General features: G+C 43.1%; 3 protein-coding genes across 3 annotated transcripts; 1 reads left to right on the forward strand and 2 right to left on the reverse strand.

Annotated features, from left to right (window-relative positions):
- Positions 1 to 1401: 1401 nt before the first annotated feature.
- On the reverse strand, positions 1402 to 2586 carry LOC311058727 (vacuole membrane protein 1-like; the record flags this gene model as incomplete). The annotated part of the gene is made up of 1 exon (XM_084076190.1): positions 1402 to 2586. The coding sequence occupies one exon, from the start codon at positions 2584 to 2586 to the stop codon at positions 1402 to 1404; it is 1185 nt and encodes a 394-aa protein (XP_083932316.1).
- A 2331-nt stretch (positions 2587 to 4917) lies between these two features.
- LOC311058307 (exocyst complex component 2-like) lies at positions 4918 to 7659 on the reverse strand (the record flags this gene model as incomplete). The annotated part of the gene is made up of 1 exon (XM_084075716.1): positions 4918 to 7659. One exon carries the CDS (start codon positions 7657 to 7659, stop codon positions 4918 to 4920), a length of 2742 nt encoding a protein of 913 aa, XP_083931842.1.
- A 1080-nt stretch (positions 7660 to 8739) lies between these two features.
- LOC311058729 (magnesium transporter NIPA2-like) lies at positions 8740 to 9720 on the forward strand (the record flags this gene model as incomplete). The annotated part of the gene is made up of 1 exon (XM_084076192.1): positions 8740 to 9720. The coding sequence occupies one exon, from the start codon at positions 8740 to 8742 to the stop codon at positions 9718 to 9720; it is 981 nt and encodes a 326-aa protein (XP_083932318.1).
- Between the last annotated feature and the right edge of the window lie 13187 nt (positions 9721 to 22907).

The following is a 22907-nucleotide window of genomic DNA, read 5'->3' on the forward strand; positions in this document are numbered from 1 at the left end:
AAAATATTTTTTCACAATTTTTCAAAAATAGCAGATCTACAAGCTCATAGCGCGGCACTCGGTGCCGCGCTATGAGCTTGTATATCTGCTATTTTTGAATAGCCCAAAGAAACCTTAAAATGAGACGCAGATGCGTCCCCGGTCTTAATGGGTTATATAAGATAACAGATCATTATATATTTATTATTTTAAAAACACATCAAATTAAAGTCAAGACGGATGATCTCTCTCTCTCTCTCTCCGCTGCCATATGAAGCTGTGCTGCTGAGCGGAGAACACAGGGAATTAAAGCACTGCTTACAGAGGAAGAAACGGTGTCTACCGCTTTAATAGAGACCACCGGAATTAAACGAGACATGCAGTAGATTATGGTCCGGTTTGTACAATCTGAACATAAACGTTTATTGAATCAAAACGGGACTGTAGGAAGAGTCATCATTGTTTTTTTCTATTGTCTATTTTCTATTTGAATGGCTATTCAAATCGGGCCAGAGGTTCCCAAGCCTTTCTATGCCAAGGACCTCTAAAAATAGCCCTATAGCCTCTGGCTGTGGACCCCCTGGTGTGAAATGGGAAAAAAAGAAAGTAAAGACAAAAGAGCCCATGTGGAAAAATGTAGGCCATTTTTGACAGCAATGACACGCCCAAAATAGACATGTACGCTATATTGACTCAATAATCTTAACATTTTAAATTTGAATTGGAAAAACATTTGTAGTGTAGGCTAATGTTACTAAAAAACAATATTTTTCTTTTCTTTTCTTTTTCAAGTTCAGTTCTACCATTTGAATAGAAAGTATACATGTGTGCATTCTCTAACACAAAATAGTGTGGTTTCAAATGTTGCAGACTCTTTTTTTTTTAAGAATGGAGAGGTTGAGTAGTAGTAGTAGTAGTAGTGGCTGAGTGACAGGCAGGCTGGCTGAGTGACAGGCAGGCCCTTCCTTCTCGGCAGGGACAAGAACAGTCATGTTTGTTGGTTAGTGGTTCTTAAACAATTTCATGTCAAGGACCCCCAAATAAATTGAAAGGTATTTGGATGCAGACCCCCCCATTTGAGTATATTTTGTATCAGGGACTAGGGGTCAGAGAAGATTTTGTTAAGATGTGTCATTTTGTTTTAGTTTTTTAATAGCCGACTCAACACATCACATTGTGTGAACGCATATAAAACTAGATCCTCAGGTGTCTGTGCACCCTGAAAGTCTAGTTTAAAGTGGTCTCCATATATTTGTCCATATTTTACGTTTGTGGCGCCCACCCACGGTCCACAGTCCACGGTCCACCCACAAGGCAATTTTATAATATGTAAGATAGAGCTTAAGCGATTAACCCCCCCTTCCCCATGGACCACATATTGAGAACACCTGGTAGTGGCTGGGATAGGATAGACCGCTTAGCTTACTTGGTTTTGGTTTTGGTTTTCCTTTTCTCCTTCGACTGCTTCTGCTGTTGAAGCCGCTTGGCGTAGGTCTGGGCCATGGAGTTAACGATGGAGCACACCATGAGGAAGACGGTGAGCAGCAGCACCCAGCCAAACACCCACGACAGCCAGTCCCCGTTCACGGCTTCTGTGCCTCCCTCGTTACGCAGCCTCTTCTTCTGCGCCTCCAGTTGCTGGCGGAGGAGCTCCTGGAGCCACGGTCCTATCCAGGGTACGGACCCTATGAGTGACAGAAGCTGCTCCACGATGTGCTTACTGAAGACCATGATGACAAAGACCTTCTGTATGTGCATCTTAACAAAGACTTTGCCAATCAGCGTGGCTCCAAAGAAGGTCCAAAAGGGGACCATGTAATGACCACAGGTCATCCCGGCCAGGTCGAACAAAGGGTTTGGGACTGAAGCAAAAGCCAGGATCCCAAAGAATCCTAGTTTCTGCACCATGTTTTTGACCCCCAGCTTCAGTCTAGAGATGTAACCCCGGTCAGCCTGTTCCAGCATGTCTTCAAACTCCTCATAGTCCTCGTCCTCTGCATCGGTTCCTGACTGGCGGGCCGCCCTCGCCATGAAGTACGGAGGAAGCTCCCCGATGGCTGTGCCGATACCCCACATGCACGCCTCCAGACGCACCTTGGACATGATGGACCAGACCGAGATGCTCTCCTCTGTCCCTGCAATCCGGGGACAGGTGACATGTTCTGGGTACGGAGGCTCGGGGAAGTCTGTGGAGCCGCACTCATAAGCTGCCAGGGTCACCTTTATTATATGAGGACACAGGTAGAGCAGGAAGGTGTGCACGCCGGTGCCAAGGCCGCACGATGACACTATGCCAAGGAACAGCCAATAGGCACTCCATCGAAACCACTTTGCCAGGTACTGGACGAATGTCTGGTGAGGTCCATCGGTGTGATAGATGAAGGAGAAGACGGAGCACGCCAGCAAGAACAACAGCACTGTGCTCCGTCCTTCCGCCAATTTTGACATCCACTCCTTTAGGTTGGCGAGGGTCTCTAGGAGGAAATAGCGTAGCGTGACAAAAGGCCTCCTGTACAAAACCAGAGACAAGCGCTCCTCCTTGTCTTTCTGTCTCCTCTTTCTGGCTGCGGAATCTCTGGATTTGCCCTTTGCTCCACTGGCCGCCATGTCAATCACCATCTAGTGGGGGTCCGTTAATTGTCTTCAATATGCGACTAATTGTCCTCTCACCCGATGGAATTAAAATGTTCTCAGGAAAGTCCACAACGCAATTGAATTCAAATGCTTCGATAAATCACCATACTATGCCAAAATCAACATCAATTACAGTTAATTATATATAAGTGGCTCACAGAGGGAGTTGAAAGGACCCAAATCAGACTCTGACACAGGTAGCGGAAGCAAAAGAACCCTGTAGCACTAACCCTGAAAATGACCACACAGGAAAGCACTCATCAGTAAGATCACTGGCAAGGTGGCTTGATGATCAAACCACGAAGGCAAGGGATCAGTTATATAGGCCACTGATGACATCATGTGTCGTCACTCTTCGAAGTCATTATAATAGTCTATATTAGTGGAGCAACAGTTAATTGAACTAATCAATTTAATTGATTATTAAAAATAATAACTAATAATTGATCATTTAATAAACTTATCGATTTATTAACAATCCATGTTTTGGGCATGTCATTATCGGCGAAACACAAACGTTTTTCAAAAGCTTTCAAGATTCTTAACAATACCTTCAAGCTCATAACACGTCACATTGTGACGCGTTATGAGCTTGCAGATGATGATCTACCAACAACAATATATTTTTAAACCCTGCTCCTCAATTATATGATCAATCAAAAAATGTAATCGACATAATAATCGCTTACAAAATTATTAATAGTTGCAGATATATGCACAGTGGTTCTCACTTGGGTGATGACTTTTCCCTCCAGGCTCTCAAACTGTGGAATAAGCTCCCCATAGGCTCTATGCACAGCAGCCATATTGGAAAGAAATTGGGCCTCTTCCCAATTACTTCCTTCACAGGTTTTTACCAATGATACTAATTATCTGAGAGTGTACAAATGGAACCAAACCTCCTCAAGGAACCATGAGGGTCCCTGGACCACACTTTGAGACCCACAGGTGTAGCAGAGTGTTTCCAGTGAACCAACATGCACAATATCAGCACCCTGACTCTGTTTGACCAGAATGGAACAGAGCCTTCATTAGTATCATTGGTAACACCTGGGCAGGGAGTATGGAAAAGGCCCAATTCTTTCCAATATGGCTGCTGTGCATAGAGCCTATAGCAGTCAGAATTGCACTCTCTCCAAATGTTCGCCAAAGTCTGAAGACTCTTCAGACTCACCTCTTCAGACTCCACCTCCTCATCCCTCGCACTACACTCTTGTAACCCTTCTTGATGGTAGTTTACTATAAAGATGTATCTTGGTCACTAGTTCTTGTGTTTTGTTTCTTAGCATAGCTTTTTCTCAACCACAAATTCTAACAATGCGATTTAGATGCATGTTGTTTAGACAGATGCTATAGGTTCATTGTTTCCCTGTAACCAAATTTATTTGAGACACTTTCTCCCACATCCTCCCAGAAGTTCCGTTGAGATGTTGCTACAATTTATAATCAATTGCAATTTACAGTCAATTGCATTCCATTCCAAGGGCCTTTATCCAAAGTTCAGGGTTCAGCTTAGACACCAATGGATCTTTTGTGGGCATTGAGTGTCAAGAAGAGAGCCGTATGGAACTCAATGCTAACGTCATATAGGTGACGTCATTTACATCATTGCGAATTTCTATGGGACACATTTCCCTGAAGGCTGGACCACTGCTTCTCTTTCAGAAGAAAAAGTCATCATGGCACAGCCTTGCTTGTACATTTAGCATAATCAAAATTAATCCGTCACCCAGGGACTGTCCTGACCAGTAACAATGATATCAAACTCATGTCTTCAATGTGGCAATATACGATTAGATTATGCTCTTATCAGCATGGTGCTGTAATAATATGTAATTGTCCTACTGTACCTAGAGTAACTTAAATGACTCGATGAACACATTAAACCAATGGCTTTCACAACTTTTTCAAGTTCAAATCTCAAGCCACACCTGCACTGACTGTATGCATAGTGAAAATATCTGATCTTCCAACTTATAACTAGTTGCATTGCGATGCCTTGTGAGATTGTAGATCTGCTATTTTAGCTTCCTTTTTTAAATGCGTGAAAATAAATGAAAATAACATTTTAATATTTTCATAAATCTTGGCCTGACATGCCCAAAATGGGACACCAAGCTGGTTTAAATATATATATATTTATATATATAATTGTTATGGTATAGATGCACGAAGTACTGATACAGTAAATAAAAAAAATCATCATACTTTTTGTATAGAAGTACATGGCAATAATATAATAATAATGTGTGGTTGTCAAAAATCCCAGGGCACAGTTTGGGAACCACAGTGCTAGATAACAGGTTATCTCTTGCTTGGCTGGACGGAGGGCGGTCGGAAACTGGTGAGCTGTAGCTGCATGCTGCTCTTAAACTTGTTCAGCAGTTGTTTTAGTAGCTTTCTATCTGCTCGGCTGTGCGGCAGTGGAAGGGCCTCCAAAGCCATTTTGAAGCTGGCATTGCTTTCAGCATTAAGGTAGGAAGCTACGGCATCTCTCAGAGCACAGAGTTCAAGATGGGCCAGCAAGGCTCCGTTATTGCTGAAGGAGGGCACACGTTTCATGAGGCGACTCATCTCCCCTGATACTAACTCGACAAGTTTGGACAGAACCCTGGGAACCAGATCATTGGACACTGTGAATACCTCAGCATGGACTGTGACGATGTTGACCAACACTTCCTTTAAGTAGTTCCTCACATTTGCAGGCGTCTGACAGAACCTCCAGTCAAAGTTGCTGGCGTAGATGCCTGGCTCCAGGGAGTCTGTGATGGGGTCGGCCCTCCTCTTGATGTAGGCTTCAAACAGCTTTGCGTCCATCTCCCTCAACATATTCACACTGACCCGTGTTATCTTCTCTGATCCTGTTAAACCATGAGCATCAAAGTGCTTGGCCAGGTTGAGGAAGGTGTGCCTCCTCAGGTACTGACAATTGCTGAGGATGATCAGCAGGCGTTGCTCTGGTGTGGGGCTGAACTCCTCATGAACACTGCTTAACGGATCTGGAGAGGCCAGGTCTACCGACTTGGTGCTCAGTTCTCCCAAGCAGTTTATGAAAACCTTCATGATGGCTACACAGAGCTCTGAGGCCTGGTCCTGGGCCAGTTCCAGCTGGAGGACATTGATCTCCCCTGGTTTGGTCTTCATAGGCTCTTTGAGTGACTGCAGCATTTGGACCATGTACTGTTCAAACTGGGCAGGCAGACTTGTTATCCCCAACCACTCATCAACAGCCCAGTCCTCTTTCTCAGCAAGTCTCTTGACATCTTCTGTGACGTGATGTAAGGTGATCAGGAGGCACTGCACCTTCAGGTCTAGAAGCAGGCCCTGGATCACCTGCAGAAGATCCTTGGGGGTCTTTAAAGTAGATAGAGCTTCACAGAAACCCCTGACGGTGTGTATGATCTGAGTGAGCCAGGGACCAGAGAGCTCAGTCTTGTTCTCCCAGCCCCCGTAGAAGCTCAGCTCCCCCTGGGTAACAGTGGCGGGAAGGATAGCCCCACGCACAAGTTTCACCAACCAATGGGTCATCTCCTCAGTCATTTTTGTGAAGTCATTCTGTCTCTGTCTGGCGTGTCTGTCAGACTTTTCTCCTGTCTCAATGAAGAGGCTCCCATTAATATATGATGAGATCCACAGCTTCCAGAAGTTTGTCAGCTGACCGATCACAACATCTGACAACTTCTCCACAAACTTCACCTGCTGGGGGGTCTCAAAGCACCAGGTACTCGGCCGTGGCGTACTCGGCCGTGGCATGCGCAGGTTGCCTTCTCTCTTAAGAGAAACTGTGTGTCCGATCCTGGTGAGAGCAGATGGACAAGTGTCCCCCTCCACCTCCAGAGATTTGGCCCCAACTCTCATTCTCTGGTCATTGATGAACTTGTCTCTGCAGTTTTGCATGAACTGCAGGATCCACTTATGCTGGGCACAGATGCACTGCCACGCTGGGTCCCCAGGGGTGTTGAGGTTGGACAAATACCTGATGTATCTCTTCTGGTCATGCAGAGTGGATGGGGTCTGCAGCAGCTTTTCCAACAGCAGATTCCTTAGTGCTTTGATCCTGTCCTCCACCTCCTCGTACACCTTTTTGAAGACGAGCACCTCAGTGTTGCCAAACAGATATTTGGCTTTCTCATAGTCGTTGATCGCCACATCGTAATCTCCCTTCTGGATATTACGTTCGATGTTGAGCGGCAGGTTGAAGAGAAACTTAAATCGCTCCAGGACGTTGAGCGCATTGCGTATCGAGTCAGCTTTTTCCTTCTGCTGCAGAACCCCCTGGAACAGAGTGTCTGCGGCATCACTCACTTTGTTGAGGACGTCCTCCAGATGCTGGGTAATTGAGCCCTCCGCCCTCTCTGTTCCGTCGGACTCCAACCTCTGATGGATCGCTGCCAGAGCGTCCTGTGCCTCAAAGAACATGCCGAGACCTCCTTTCAAGGAGGCCAGACTGGCCTCGTTCCTCTTAGAGGGCTGCTTCTTTAGGTTACTGGCCGCCAACTGCAAATGTTTCAAACTGGTGCCTGGGTGGTTCTCTATGAGGTACCTGGTGGCAGAGAAGTTCTCACTGGTGAAGTTTCCACTCATTCCTGGGAAAGACATCTCCATGTCCTCCTGGGGGATTTTAACCGTGTCTATCTTGCCCAGAAGGTTGCTTGGTATCAGGGAGAGGGGGAGGATGCCTTTGTTGCAGTCCATCCTCATGTCAAAGTAGTTCATCTCGTCCACCCACACAGCCGACTGGTCCAAGATACCGATCTTCTCCTGCCTGAGAAGCATGAAGGACACGGTGGAGGTGCCCTGGCCCCCAGTCTTGGTGGTGACAATTATCTCTCCCTTGTCGTCCTTGGCGGGGCCCGTGCGGCACACTATCTTGCTGGCCGACATCCACTCTGCTGTCAGCAGGCAGTTGTGGCCACAGATGGACAGACCAATGAGGTCTGCGGGGCCAGTGCCCAGGTTTTCCCCACGGATGTTGACTTTGGTCCAGGCTGTGCCCTGGTTAGGTGAGATGCCCGTGACCAGGGGGGGTTGGCGGGCACGAGACATGGAGTCCTAAGGCCAATAGGAGCACAAGGACACCCAGCTCCTCACAGTTCAAAAAAGCAATCTTTGGTGTTTCTTTTACATCTTTCTCTCCCAAAAGAATCCCCCTCCCAATCAGAGACTCCTAATTTACCTCCTCCCCCATACTTGGTCTACCCTTTTGACATCACTGTGTTGTCACTCAGTGTATAAATACTAGTAGTGTTGGTTCCATGGTATGGTATAAGCCATAGGGGTCCAAGGTTTACCCATGATGTATCTATGACGAATGACTCCATATTTGGGCAATGTTTCAACCAGATCCCTAGACAATGACTTCCATGTTCCATTATACATTATTTTGAAAAGTATAGGTACTTTCTTGGCCTACTGGTAGCCTGCACAATAAATGTGTTGCTGATTTGGTGTTTTGTAAGATTAGCTCTGGACAGACAAACAAACTGAGCCAGCTGCATGTTGTCACACTGGAAAGGCTATGCTACACTATAGTTGTCCTTATTCGAATCAGATAGTGGACATCTTTACGGCTAAGTGATTATGTCTGGTTTTGATTATTGGGCATGGAAATACAATTCTGATACATCATTTTGTGAAGCACAGTTGAATGTTCATTTGATATGTTGCAGTACACAGTACATTGTTTACTTTTAAAAGTGTGTGCCTTAATGTGACAATGCCTTAAAATAAAGGCATTTTAATCATAACAAAGTCTGCAGGCTGTTGGATTTCTGTGTTTATCCACGTTGATATATTTTAGAATTGTTGTACTGTGCATGTTTTAAGAATTGTCAATACATTATTCCATTCAATTAAAAACCTTTGCCCAAATATGGAGATGACTCATGTCATAGTATAGTACACTGCTGACATCATAGATAACTGATATACTCTGCTAGTCCATATACCTACCTTTACAACCTGAACAGATCACAAACCACACCTAACCTTATTTCATACAGTACCTGCCACAGGGATATAAACACATGTTTATACACAGTCACCAGTGTATAAATACAGGAATCACGCTCCTCGTTCAGCATCTTCAGTGATCACATTTCTCAGATGTCACTGTAAAAAAACATTATGGTTCATGACCGTGACTTCTACATTGGCCTCGGGCTAGCCATCAGTTCCAGCATCTTCATCGGAAGCAGCTTCATCCTCAAGAAGAAAGGGCTTCTACGCTTGGCAAGAAAGGGCTCAATGCGAGCCGGGCAGGGTAGTCACGCCTATCTAAGAGAGTGGCTGTGGTGGGCCGGCTTACTAACAATGGGGGCTGGAGAAGCAGCCAACTTTGCGGCGTACACCTTTGCCCCCGCCGCTCTGGTCACCCCTCTGGGTGCCCTCAGCATGCTCTTCGGCGCCGCCCTGTCCTCGTATTTCCTGGCAGAGCGGTTGAACCTGCACGGGAAGCTCGGCTGCTTGCTCAGCATCTTGGGCTCCACCACCATGGTGATCCACTCTCCTCAGGAGGAAGAGATCCAGAGCCTTGATCACATGATCACCAAGATGGCCGACCCGGGTTTTGTCGTCTTTGCTACTCTGGTCATCGTCGTGGCTCTGGTCTTCATATTCGTCTTGGGCCCACGCCACGGTCAGACCAACATCCTGGTGTACATCGTCATCTGCTCTGTGATCGGGGCGCTGTCCGTGTCCTGCGTGAAGGGACTGGGCATCGCCATCAAGGAGGCCAACGCCGGTAAGCCCGTGTTCGGTAAGTGGCCGGTGTGGATCCTGCTCCTGGGCCTGGTGGCCTGCGTGAGCACGCAGATTAACTATCTGAACAGGGCTCTGGACATCTTTGACACCTCCCTGGTGATGCCCATCTACTACGTGTTTTTCACCACGTCCGTGCTCACCTGCTCGGCCATCCTGTTCAGGGAGTGGGAACACATGGGCGCGGAGGACGTGATCTGCACCCTCAGTGGCTTCCTCACCATCATCGTGGGCATTTTCCTGCTCCACGCGTTTAAAGACGTCAACCTCAGCCTGACCTCCATGAAGAAGGACGAGAATGACTTACCCACAGCAAACGGACAGCATGGCTTCCCAAAGCACATATGAACTGCTACACCAGTGATTCTCCATGGCTTCCCACAGCACATATGAACTGCTACACCAGTAATTCTCGACCTTTTACATGTCAAAGACCCCCAGGTTGAAATGCATTAGGTCACGGCCCCCGGCCCATTTGATACAATTCTTTTCAAATGTACACTGCAAAAATACATTCCAATCTACACTGCAAAATTCTCATCGTTAATTTAACTCTGAGAGTGTACCGATGGAACCATAGGACACCCCCCCACCACCACCACCATTTTGGCATTGAACATTGGAACACATACATCCAATTTCTGTTTAGCCTTTTACTTAGGCTTTGTAAACAAAAACTACACAAGGCAGATATGACAAATGTAGCCAAAATAGCTGATCTACAAGCTCACAATTAGTCTACAAGGTTGGCCTGTGACCTTGTAGAGCTGCTGTTTTTGCTATTTTTTTGTTTATTTCATTTTTTAAATGAACATTTTTCAACTTTTTGGGAAATGTTTTCCCTGAATGCCTAAAATAGACACCAGGTCGAAAGATTTAAAGATGGTGGACAACAACAGGGAAATTATGGAAATATGACATTTCATCCAGCTGATGGAAACCATTCTCACAATTATGCAAAATAATTGTGGTTAGCTCAAATAGTTGTGATCGGGCAATTATGTAATAATTGTGACAGGCCTAACTGGATGTGTTTCACATTCATATTCATCTTCCTTTTTTAGGATATAGCTACCATTGACTTGCAATTGAAAATGACAGAGAGATGCATCTCACAGTGCACTGTTGTTGAACAATAATAAAATGTGCAATAGAGTGCACATCTTCATTGAAACCTTTCAGTGTTGTCAATTACTGCCCCCTTGTGTTTACTTGTGGTAATTCTGTTCATACAGTATACAGTCCAGTTATAATATAGCTTATACAGTCATTGGTCAGAGATAATCTGCTCCAGCCATACTAAGTATTATAAAAACATGTCCTGATAGGCTAACCTCCATAAGTAATGCACTTTTGCTTTAAACTTGAATATATTATGTAATCAATGTGACATGCATTGCCTGATTACAAGTTTAGGTTTAACCACTTAAGCCCTATTCAAATTATTTCTACAAGCTCACTCATCAGCAATTTTGTTAACATTTGTGAAAATATTCACTACAAATAGTTGTGAGAAGGATGAGGCTGCACAACTCTTAGCCACGATGCAATGAACTAAAAAGTTACAGGAAACCATGCACTCGGGTGGCGCAGTGGTAAAATCCCTGCCCTCCACCACAGAGGTTGTGGGTTCGAATCCACCGTGGTGCATCCGGCTTGGTCGGGCGTCTACACGAACACAATTGGCCCGTGTTCAGGGGGAGGGAAGCCGGGCGGGGAGGGAGATATATGTCACTGCATGTAATCCTACGGGCTGGTGGGGCGGCACCTGTCAGCGGGGAGTGTTGGGCGGGAGGAGTAAGATGAAGGCTTTACGTCCTCCTGGTGGGGGCTCCTCACTGGCAGGTGAGTCGGTAGGATACGACAGCACTGACAACACAGAGATGTGTGTGGGGAGGAATTCATTGGCATAACGACTAAATTGGGGAGAAAAAGGGGTACAAAATGATTGGCTACTCTAAATGTATTAAAAAGTTACAGGAAACCAACGTTTCGACAATAGTCTTCATCAGAGTTTAGATCACTACAAATAGTTACCATCAGCATATCCTACCTATCTATATTACAATTGGCTAATGGGAGGGCGGACGGGCGGGCCTCTGACGTCATTCTGACTCAAATACCACGAATCACTATGACAACATAACCATGAATCACTATGACAACATAACCATGAATCACTATGACAACATAACCATGAACAAACCATGAGTCAGCTCCATATGGGCACAAAAGGGGGCGTGTGGCATGCCCATATATGAGCATATACTGACGACATCAGGAATCTCCATACATGGGCAGAAAAGGAATATACAGAGATCTTTGCCAATATATCGGCATACTGATATGCCCATATAAGGAGATATTAGAGCATAAGAAACGGGCATATGCCCATATATGGGAAATGGGCATATACTGATGACATTGTGGATCGTACTTTTTTTTGTTTACATTTTAACAACACAAATCTGGTATCGGGGTCTCTGGCACACAATATTTTCAAATGGTGGTCTGCGCTGTGGATGAATATACATATTAATTTGAGGGTCCTTCATTATTGCTTAAACAATAATTAAGACATTAGTAAACAAGCCCAAATAAGCAACTACGCTATACTAAAAATAAGCCCCAAAAAAAACCAACCAGCAACTACCAATATTTAGTTAGGGAATTTTAGCAATATGTGTGGACCATCTGTGAAAAAAATTACTACCAATAGCTTTCTTCACCAATGTGTTATTATAGGTGTCTAGCATCACCTCTCAATTAATGCAAACCCAAATCCTCGTGGAAAATCCTGGAGAGCCAATCAAAGTTAAGGAGCCCAGAGGGCTTGGGTGAAAGATATAAAAAAAAATAAAAGTCTAAAATGAACTTGTGAGGTGTATAACTAGGGGTTTTCAGGGGTGCTGAATCCATTCCAACCATTATTTTTGAGTAAAAATGTCTCCCTGGCCATCTAATATTGGTATATTGGTTATTGTTAGTGTATAATCAGTGTATAATCAATGGTAGGGGATTGGGGTGTTGTTGAATTGATTCTATTCTGAAAAATAAAATAAGAAAATATTGCTAAACACTTGATAAGAGTGTACACCTACTGTGCACATGCTCAGTGGGATACGCAGTCTGCATGTGGGGAAGGAGCGGGAGTGTTGCATCCTGGCAAATATGTATGGACGATTTTAAGGTACGGTAGTTTATCTACTTTTTGGCATTTATTTTCCTCTGCTGGCAAAGCTTTTGATTACTGTGAATTTAGATGTCAATTTTCTCTACCCTATTGCTTACATTGAACAACCATTAGTTAAACAATCATGACACTTGTCTTTTAGTAGACAGCATGGAAGAGGATTCTGTAGCTTGTGGCTTAAGGTGCTTCATCTGTGGTGGTCCTGAGACTGAGATTCAAAAGTCACCCAAAAAGGCTATGCACATCTTTTGTCTTATTCTGAGTGTGTGGATGATGCAGCATTAATCAGAAGACTTCATGAGGACTGGAAAAACTGAGATGACCCCAAACTAAGATACCATTTGGAATGCAAAACCGAGCTATACAGTCGTGCAAGAAGTACAGTATATCCACTGGATATCGTAAGTTTTTTTTCATTGTGATGAAAGTTGCCACTTGCAGATTTCAATCCTATTCTATGTTGTGAGTGACATCATACTCTACAGAATCCTCTTCCATGTTGTCTACTAAAAGACAAGGTGATGCTAGACACCTATAATAACACATTGGTGAAGAAAGCTATTGGTAGTACATTTTTTCACAGATGGTCCACACATATTGCTAAAATTCCCTAACTACAAGCGACTTTACAGAAAACAAGCCTTATAATAAGCAGGCTTGGCGACACTGAGGCTGTACTCTCCACTCCATACACAATAATAGCCAGCAGCCACTGTGTAGCTAAATCACCGTGTAGCTAAATCACCGTGTAGCTAAATCACTGTGTAGCTAAATCACCGTGTAGCTAAATCACTGTGTAGCTAAATCAATGCAATAATTGCCTCTGAGATGTAGTGGAGTAGAAGTACTGAAAATTGGAACTACACCAGTAAAGTAAAAAGTACCTCAAAACTGCACTTAAGTACAGCACTTGAGTAAATGTACTTAGTTACTTTACACCACTGAATGTATAGTATACACACACACACACACACACACACACACACACACACACACACACACACACACACACACACACACACACACACACACACACACACACACACACACACACACACACACACACAATAGTCCAAGCTGGAAATCATGTGCAAACACATAAACATCATTTAGCCTGGTGTACACATGTTAAAATTTGCACACAAAACACATCCAAACGCATGCATAGAAAGTAGCTGCCAACTCTGTTTTAAATGGCTCCAAATGGCTGTTAAGTAACAAAGATTTCCTGAGGTCTCTCTCTCTCTCTCTCTCTCTCTCTCTCTCTCTCTCTCTCTCTCTCTCTCTCTCTCTCTCTCTCTCTCTGGGAGGGTCCACATTAAGTGACACCCTGTTGAAGACCTCTGCCTTAAAAGTGAGCATAATGCACATTTGATGGCACACAGACATCCACAACAAGGAAGCAAAAACATGATACGTGCTGTTTTACCTTTGCTGTATATTTCATAACATAATCATACATAAAATAGGCCAGAACTTGACTTATTTAAAAGGTTAAAATGAGCAAAAGGTTGACCATTTGCTTGGAGAGACAGCCCCAGTAACAAAATGGGTGCCAGTCTGTCTAGATTTGAAGACAGTCTGATTTAAATCAGTCACACCTTGAAGTTCCTGCCTTTTGTTCTGAAGCAGAAGTTACAGGTCTTGAGTGTGAACCCAAAACAAGGGATCAAGCCATTCTTTTGTCTTAATTTGAATGAATTTCAATAACCATTGTTCCCCTGTGATAAGGCGGGTGGCCACAAGGCAACTGGGAAACTGCTGTGAAGTCACCTCTTGCTCGGATTCATTTTGCATACCTGTGTGAATAATCGTACAGGTTTTTAGCAACTGGCTTAAAGCACAAAGTTACTCCTAAAAGATTATTTATTCTGGGTGAAAACATATACTGAAGTAAAATGAACAAAGTCTTTATCTATGGCCTATGTGATTTTAACTAAAGTAGAAGCCAGGAGAAGTAAAAGTCTCCACTCTGAATGGATTCCTGCGTTATTAAAAGCCTCATTGAGTAACTATTGTTTACAGATGAATGAGAACATGATTCTTGGTACCATTTTAAAGTGTATAATGTGCAGAGTATTAATCTCATAATGAAACTTAATTGTGAAATGTGGTTCTGTACTGAAAGCATATGATTGTTGAATTGATTCTAATGCATTGTGTGACCCTATTAAAATGCGCAGTGGGCTACCCGCTCGGCCATGACGGATCAGCCTGTGATTGGTTGAAAATAAGGACAGGAGGGGCTCTGAAACCAAGGAGCCTATTTTGAAATCTAGAGTATATATGCGCCTGTTGAATGTGAAAGCAGGGTGCTGCTAATCCTGGACCCTCTGCAGTTACCTTTTATGCTCCTTGTCGACAAATAAAGACACGGAGGAACCTTATCACCACGGACTAGTCTCCTTTGTTCTGCAACCCCACTAAAAGCTTGCGTTTATTCCACGTTATTTAACCACGGTGTGTTACACAAAATATTCTACAGTTGGCGTTGTTCGGCAGACGATTTAACTATCCGCCTTAGGGGGACTTTTTCTGGATGTGTGGAGTTTTGTGCTGCTCAAACGGTGAGTGTTACTATAGCCACATTTCTGTGAAATGGTTCTATCTGAGGGGGTACTCGTTAAAGATCCTGTTGTTTTCTTGTATTCTGTGTACACATACGTGGCAACGTGCGCATTTATGGGGGATGTATGGATTGGGGAGGCCGTGAGGATAATGGGTACTTTGAAGTACAATAATACAGGTTTAGGGGCTCTATATGGGCTCACGGCTTGTTAGCGGCAGTACAACACATGTGTAATTTGGTATGCTGGTTATGCGCATAAAGAGGATGCAGAACCTCTTGTGTAATATGGCTTAAACGTACCTTGTTGCGATATTGAGAACTGAGGCATTGAAAGTTGGGGCTTCGCTTTTATAGCCTTCCCGTGAAAATGTAGCTGTAATAATGGTATGGGGACTTAGTGGCAATTTGGGTTGTCCTCAATACGTGCTCATGTAGTGGCACGCTAGCGTATGAGCTGGACCCCCGGTGGAATGTACCCGGGTGTGAGAGGACGAAGTCAGCTCCGTTATACCTATGTGTGGCATTTGAAATGCCATGTTTATTTTTTACATGGATCCCGGTTATCAGCTTTGTGCGTTTGTACAGGCGCATGGAGACGCCGGCGCGCGCTAGACCACGAGTGCTAGACGCCCGTAAAATGTCTATGACTAGAGGTGTAGTAGCATATGGAATGCTAAGAGGCATGAATCGTTCGTTCGGCTATAGGTGATACTTTTGTTGGAGGTAAAGGGCGATGGATGAAAATGTGGCGATGTGTTTTTTAACGACTCGTTAAGCCCGGTCTTGATCCCTGGGGAAAGTGTTGGTGTAGGCCATGTGTAGCATTGGGAATGCTGTTTGATGAAATTAGGTTTGGTTTCTGTTTAGGAGTACATGCGAAATGCGTTGCGTTTATGATTGGGGCTGGCTAAGTGGCTCTGCAAACACTTTTATGTTTCTGCTGAAACTTGCTCTTGTTGTGAATGTCACTAAGGCTTATCTTTTCTCAGCATGTAAATTTGGCTGGCTAATTCTCCTTCTTCCATTGTGCTCTTTTTGGTGAAATACAGCTCATGTCTGTATCTTTTCTGTTATTGTTTTTTTTTTTCTCTTTCTCTTTCAAACTAGCTTTTGCTAGTCTGTAGTTTTTCTATACAATGTCCTGTGGTAATTGACTATATCTGGAGCTGTTTCGTTTTCCAAACTTTTAAATAAGTTACGCTTAGTTGTCTTGATTTTCTGCAAATCTTCAGTTCAATTGCAAGCCAGTTAATAGTGGATATATTTTTATATATCTGCAAGATGTTAAGTACAGGTAGTTGACTGAGTATTTGCAGAGGGGAAGATAATTAGCCTGGTTACCGTACCCGTTTGGATTTATAACAATATCATAGGACTTCATGTTACAGTGACCGACAATAATAGGTTTCTCTTTCTACGTATCCCATTCATGATTGCACTGTGGTGTGGTGCTTGTGCACGTTGGTCTGTTGGGTTATTATGATTAGATTTGTAGTAGGCCCGATCGTTTTCACCTCTCTTAGTCACACGGGTGAGGCATGTTATTGGGGCTTCAACGTGTAATAATTGTCCTTTGGTGATTACATTTGGTGCTGAGATCGAATTCTAAGTATTTTGGCTACAGTGGTCTAGCGGTTTTGCGGCCATCTTGCTTTGTAGTTTTTTGGGAGTCGCTTTGTGGTTCCCTTTAAGTCTGAAAATCTTCTTTTGTTTCCTTTGTTCTCTTTTTGGCTGTTTTTACTGCACTCATAATCGTTTTCCAAACTTTTAAACAAGTTACGCTTAATTATCTTGATGTTCTTTAAATCTTCAGTTCAATTGCGAGACAGTTAGTAGTGAATATATTCCAGACCCATTGCCGGAAGTATAAGCAAGGAACCTTACAAATAACAAATGTTGACAAGGCGCTGTAGTTTTGACCGCATTCAGCTGCCATTTTTGAAGAGGCATATAGGGGTTGGAGTCTAATATGTTTGCAAGATGCTAAGTACGAGAAATTGGCTGAGTTTTTGCAGAAGGGAAGATGATTAGCTTGGCACGGCTATGGTTTGTGTGGTTTAAATTGGATTTCTTTATTTCTTTACACTTTTTACATTTATGCAATAACTCTTTTATGCGGTTTATTCTGCTTTCGTGGTAGCAGTGTATTTCGTTAATTTATTGTTGGCCGATATTATGCATGAGGAGGGATGTGGTCTTTATTTGATTTCGTAGTACTTCCATTTTTGTAGATAATTTGGTTCTGTGGATTTGATTTTGTTAGCCCATGGGTAGGTGTGTTCAAGTACGTGTTTGATGTTTGATGTTTTGAGTAAGGTTGTGTCTGTTGTGATGATTTGAAGCACTTATAGTTGTACGTTTTGACAAAAAGGTTGAGGCTTGAAGTTGTTTTTATGTGAAAGGAGTTTATTAGCAGTATTGAGGGAGATGGCTTGTTCCATTGTAAATTGTTTAAATAGGTTGTATTTGTGAGTTATTGGCAAGTTGGAATTCGTTACCGACACATTTCAATTGTTTTATGTGTCGTGAGGGGATGATGAAGCTGAAATAAATAGTATGAAATAATTATCTAAGGACTTAGGTTGAAATTACACAGATATGATTATTTAGGCCTAAAATCAATGAAGATGATCTTTTTGGAGTGTTAAATATAGTTGAAAAAAGGGACGAAAATAATTGTTAGTGTAATAATGGCATGTAGGAGTAGATTAATTATAATTATTTCAATTCGTGCTAAAGTATGGTGTTTAGTATTACGATAATAATAATACTAAGATAATATAAAGGAAAAGATTTGTTAAAAAGATTTGAATTCGGTCCGTTTTGTGTTTTATACACGACAGATTTAATTTAACTAACTGTTTAAGTACTATAATTTTGTTCCTCCTTATTGACGTAAGGCTATTTTTCTGAGAAATAACAAACCTAGGACGCTAGGGGACTCGACGGGGTCATTGTTGTTTTTTGATAATGCTAAGGGTCGATTATTGGGGTAACGTTTTGTAGCGACATTTGGACACATCATGTTAATTATAGGTCAAACTATAAGTGTGATACGATCTGTGTGTTTTCATTCATGGAAGTATTACATTTTGGTTGGCTACTGGATCGTAAGTGATGCTTATATTTGTGATTGAATACAGAGGGGGGTATTTAGGGTTTGGTTATAATAGAAGGCTAAAATGGAGGACGATTAAGTAGAAGTTTCTCAATCTTTCTAATTGCAGGGGTTTGGGGGCTTATTCCAAAAAGCATCTGAATTACTGCAACGGGGAGATATTGGTGATTCTTATTTTGCTAAAGTGAATTCAATTTTAGTTTATTAATTCAAGTAGACAGTTTGGGAGTTGTAGTTTTCCGCCACAGTGGTAGAACTCAGAACTACAGAACATTGGGTTATCATTTTAGTTTGTCGATTATCGCCCTCTGGTGGTTAAGAGATATATTTAGGTTAGTGTCTGGTGACGCATCTTCCAGTGGGAGTGGTTTCTATTTATGAACCTGCCCCTTCCAGTGGTTGACGCATCCAAACACCTGGACTGACTCCACCTGGTGGTCGACACAAAGGTTGCATGCTCACTGTATGAATGAGAAGTTTGAGAGGTTCTGTGTTCTTTTGTGTTTTAACATTTCTGACTTATAGAACCTACCTTCTTCTTTTAACAGTCGTTGTCTAACAGTTATTCAGCCTATTGGTGTTCTATGGTGTTTCTTGTGTGTGAGTTCACTGTTAAGTATGCTTGATTAATGTTGTTTGTTTGTGCTGAATGATTTAATATTGTTTGTCTGTGTTGCATGAATAACTTCCTTGTTCCTAATTTAATCTGTTCATGTCTGTCCATAGTTTTCCGTGGGAGGGGAGCGCCAAATTCGGTTGGGTTGTTTCCAGTCCTGGCTAATAGAGGACGGTTCATGTCTGGGATTAAAGTAATGTATTGACCAGACTTACACATTTATACAAATTCAAACATTTAGGATATAGGAGCAACACTATTGGGTTGACTCACGTGTGTGTTGAGTGGTATAGACACATCACACTTGCATTATAATATTCCCATATTATTTCTCCTTCAAAACTGTTCTTAAGAAACTGACAGAGGTCCGTTGTGGACTCGAGACATTTATGATTTGTGTGTGATTTTTAGAAGAAAAAATTGATATAAAACATAGTATAGTGTAAGTAAAATCTGATTCCAGAGGGGAATACCTATAGAGGTTGAAGTAACGTGATAATAATTGTGGTTTAATATCATTTGGATATTTGATCAACGATTATGGTATCAGTACAGCAGAAACACTCCTTGCAACAAGAGGATTCTTTTATTGATGTGATCAGCACAATTTTGGGAATATGGGAGAACAAGTTGTTGCGTCCTTTAGATCCTTGGCCACAAGACAGCATATTTGACCCAACAATTATTGGCACATTCGGAATGCTTGCTAGAGCATATCAGAAGGATTGCTTAGACATGGAGACAAGGGAGAATGTTGTCTTTAAATTATTTTTCAAAGGAGGTGAAAAATTGAACAAGGCTTATGCACAAAGTCGAGCCAGGTTGGCTGCCATAGAGCGGTCCAGTAAGAAGCCGGTTGGGAAGAATGCCATATCTTCTGATTCCACTACATCACTGGATGAGGAACCTATCGACCAATTGTCAGCCCTGGACACAGGGCATTGCAGTGACAGTGGACTACGAGACGGGCTGGGAGCTGGAGCAGTGGTTGATTTGGCGAGACCAGACCCGAAGAGCAGAGGTACAGCAGGTGCCCAGGAAGCAGGTGACAGACAGGCAAGCCCAAAGCCGTTACGACGACATCATGAAAGTCCAGTCAGAGGGCCATGCTACATCTGTCAGAGACATGGACATTCCTGGCGGCAGTGTAACCAGACACCACCGGCTGTCAACCCCATTGCTCCACGGGCAGCCCCAGCTCTTCTACAAGGTACCCCACAGATTTTACCAGGTTTCAGCCCCACCTGGCGACTCCCTGACTGTGTGCAGCAGGGTCACATCGTTTATCAACAGCGGGTCCCCCATCCAGAAGGCTACCAGTCTGCACCACAGCAGACTCTCATCCCTTACATACATTCGGATGATTCAGAGTCTGTGCCACGGGTGCCCCCTGTACCTACACCGCAAGGTGCAAGTCGACTACGACGGATGTCCAAACGATGGTCTAGAGCCATGGGCAAGCAGTGTTACAGATGTTATCAGGTGAATCATTTTGCACGAGATTGTCCACTATCCGGGCAACCCACTTCAGTTATTGCTCCCTGCCGTATGGATGACAAGAAGATATATGGCTAGAGACATTTCAAAAGTTGAAACGTACAGAGACATTACTTTAGCTGGACATATTGGAACAGGTGACGTAGGGCAATGATGGAATACATAAACCGTTGTTGACAAGAAAAGAAAACCCTGAGTCACCATTGAACTTGACCTTAAAAAAAAAAAAAAAAAAAAAAAAAAAAAAAGAAGCGAAGCCACAATTTTATTTTCTACCTATTTTGAAATATAATGGTGATCACTGTCAATATTCTAATTGAGATTTAGCATAGAGTCTAATATGCTTTCAGGTGGTTGACTAAATTTGACAAAATTTTAACCTGTAGGATGGTTTGTTGGAAGGAGCTAGAGATGCTGTTAGTTTTTTTTACACTGATATTTTTTTCCTGCTCATTTCGAGTATAGCTATAGGACAATGTACGATCATAAGAATAATTAGGACTAAATTGTTTGGCCATTTTCCACAGTAAGGTGTGGATTGGGACGGATCCAGTAAACTGGTTCGGTGAGCGTCATACACGAATGGTAAATTGTTGTCAGTACTGAGACACCGTGGAGAAACTTAGCTGTGGCTACAGTGCACAGTATAACATTTTTGTAATTTTAGGACTTCAGTGTGATCTTTTGGGGTTTAATGAGACATGATGTCCATTAGTATGGCCTTATGTCTCAAGAGGGGAGGTATAAAAGGGAACATTTAAAATTGGGGTTTTGGACATAGTATTTTTTAGGAACAAACTGACCAGTTCATAGGCCAGATCAATATTTAATTAAGAGTTTTTTGTGACCTACACTAATACCTTTGCATGAACTAAATTGAGTGAATGAGAAACACCTCTTGTGTGAGTGTATTGACTTGAAGGGGTGCATGTTTTATTTCTTAGGAAAGTGTAGGGACGTTTTTTCCAAAATCTTCTCGTGCTAGGAAGAATGGGAGATGCTGAGGAGGAGGTGAACGGATAGGTGATAAGCTGTCAGAGGAATCAGGCTGTCAGAACCGAGTGTCGAGGAGAGGTCAAACGAATCATGTCGGCGGAGGTCCACACGGGATGACAGCGGCTACAAGTGACAACCTCGACTCATCACTGTTCCTGCTGCCAAAAGTGAGACAGCTACACCAGGAAGGGACTCTACCCCCGCCATCAGCTCTACAGGAGACCAGGGTGTGGCCTCATAGCGATCCAGAAGGGGACGGGGCCTCAGATCTAGGAGACGACTAAAAAAAAAACGAGAAGGTCTACCGTTTCAACTCAGCTCTGCAAATCGTCCCAGGCAGTGAACCAGGAGACGACAGGAGCAAACCAGGGGTGGTGTGAATCTTCATCAGCTCGTCACTCATCAGAGAGGAGGGCCAGATGTGTCTCATCTGTCTACTGATCGAACTACAGGACGGCAGGAGGAGACGTCAAGCGGACGGCTAGATGGTCCCAGAGTCCAGATCTGCAGGCCTTGGAGATTCAACCAAGTTGCTGTGTCCAGGTGAAAGTCGTATGCTCTCTCACAGAGAGTTAATCCCTGGAAGCCCGTGCATGTTTGATATGCCTTTTTATTGATGCCATTATAGAGAAGCCGCACTGCAGTTGCCAACTACTACGCCACCTCCCCATATAAAATCCATACCACACTTTCCTCTTACTCATGCCCCATCAGGTGTCATTGGAAAATGACACTACACCCCCACGCTTCATCATTTTCACAAACCCCCCTTTTCTTTTTCCCTTGTCCCAAGCTGTGAACAGTTTTTTGCTTCAATGACTGAACATTCCATAAATACAGGAACAAGAAGAAGATTGCGTTTGTTAGTATAGGCGAAAAAAGAAAAAATACAGAAGTTCCTTCTGTAAGCGCGTGAGCCTCTGGTAAACCACATGTCGTAATGTATTCCTGATGTCTTTTTTGACTATGCTTGTTGCAGGTTGTAATGAGGTACAGACTATGCTTGATATTAATTGGTTTATTGGATGAATTGTTTTGGTTTTATTTTATTACAAAGGTTAAATTTGATTTGTGCTTCATTCATGGCGGTTTAATAATTTGACTGGTCTCTAGTGTATTGTTGTGATGTGCTGACCCGGTTGTGTTGAGATCAAGGTTTTTCTTTGAGAGATTACGACCCACGAGTGCACGCGTGGGAGAGTCGCTACTTTGGCCAAGAAGCGAACTCGTTCGTATTCTTTTCGGGGAGAAATTGAGATTGAACACGACTGGAGTGGCATGCCGCGACTATATATATTGGATCTGTCAAATGATTCTCTAGCTATTGAGGAAACGAATGTGGTTCGCGACACAAACGTGCCTTGGTTGATAGACATCTTATTCAGTTGAACTAAGCCAATGAGTGAGATACAGATGGAGCTGATTTTAAAAATTAAGGTTTTGGTTTTATTTTTTGATTTGTATAGGTTACCATTCTACAATCAAGAGGGGTATTGCATACACTAACTTTTTGCAGGTTGTTTCCCAGGCAGAGGTTTGGATTATG

The sequence above is a fragment of the Gymnoscopelus microlampas genome (genome assembly GCF_963454915.1).
Source record: "Gymnoscopelus microlampas genome assembly, chromosome: 13".
NCBI classification, from domain to species: Eukaryota; Metazoa; Chordata; class Actinopteri; order Myctophiformes; family Myctophidae; genus Gymnoscopelus; species Gymnoscopelus microlampas.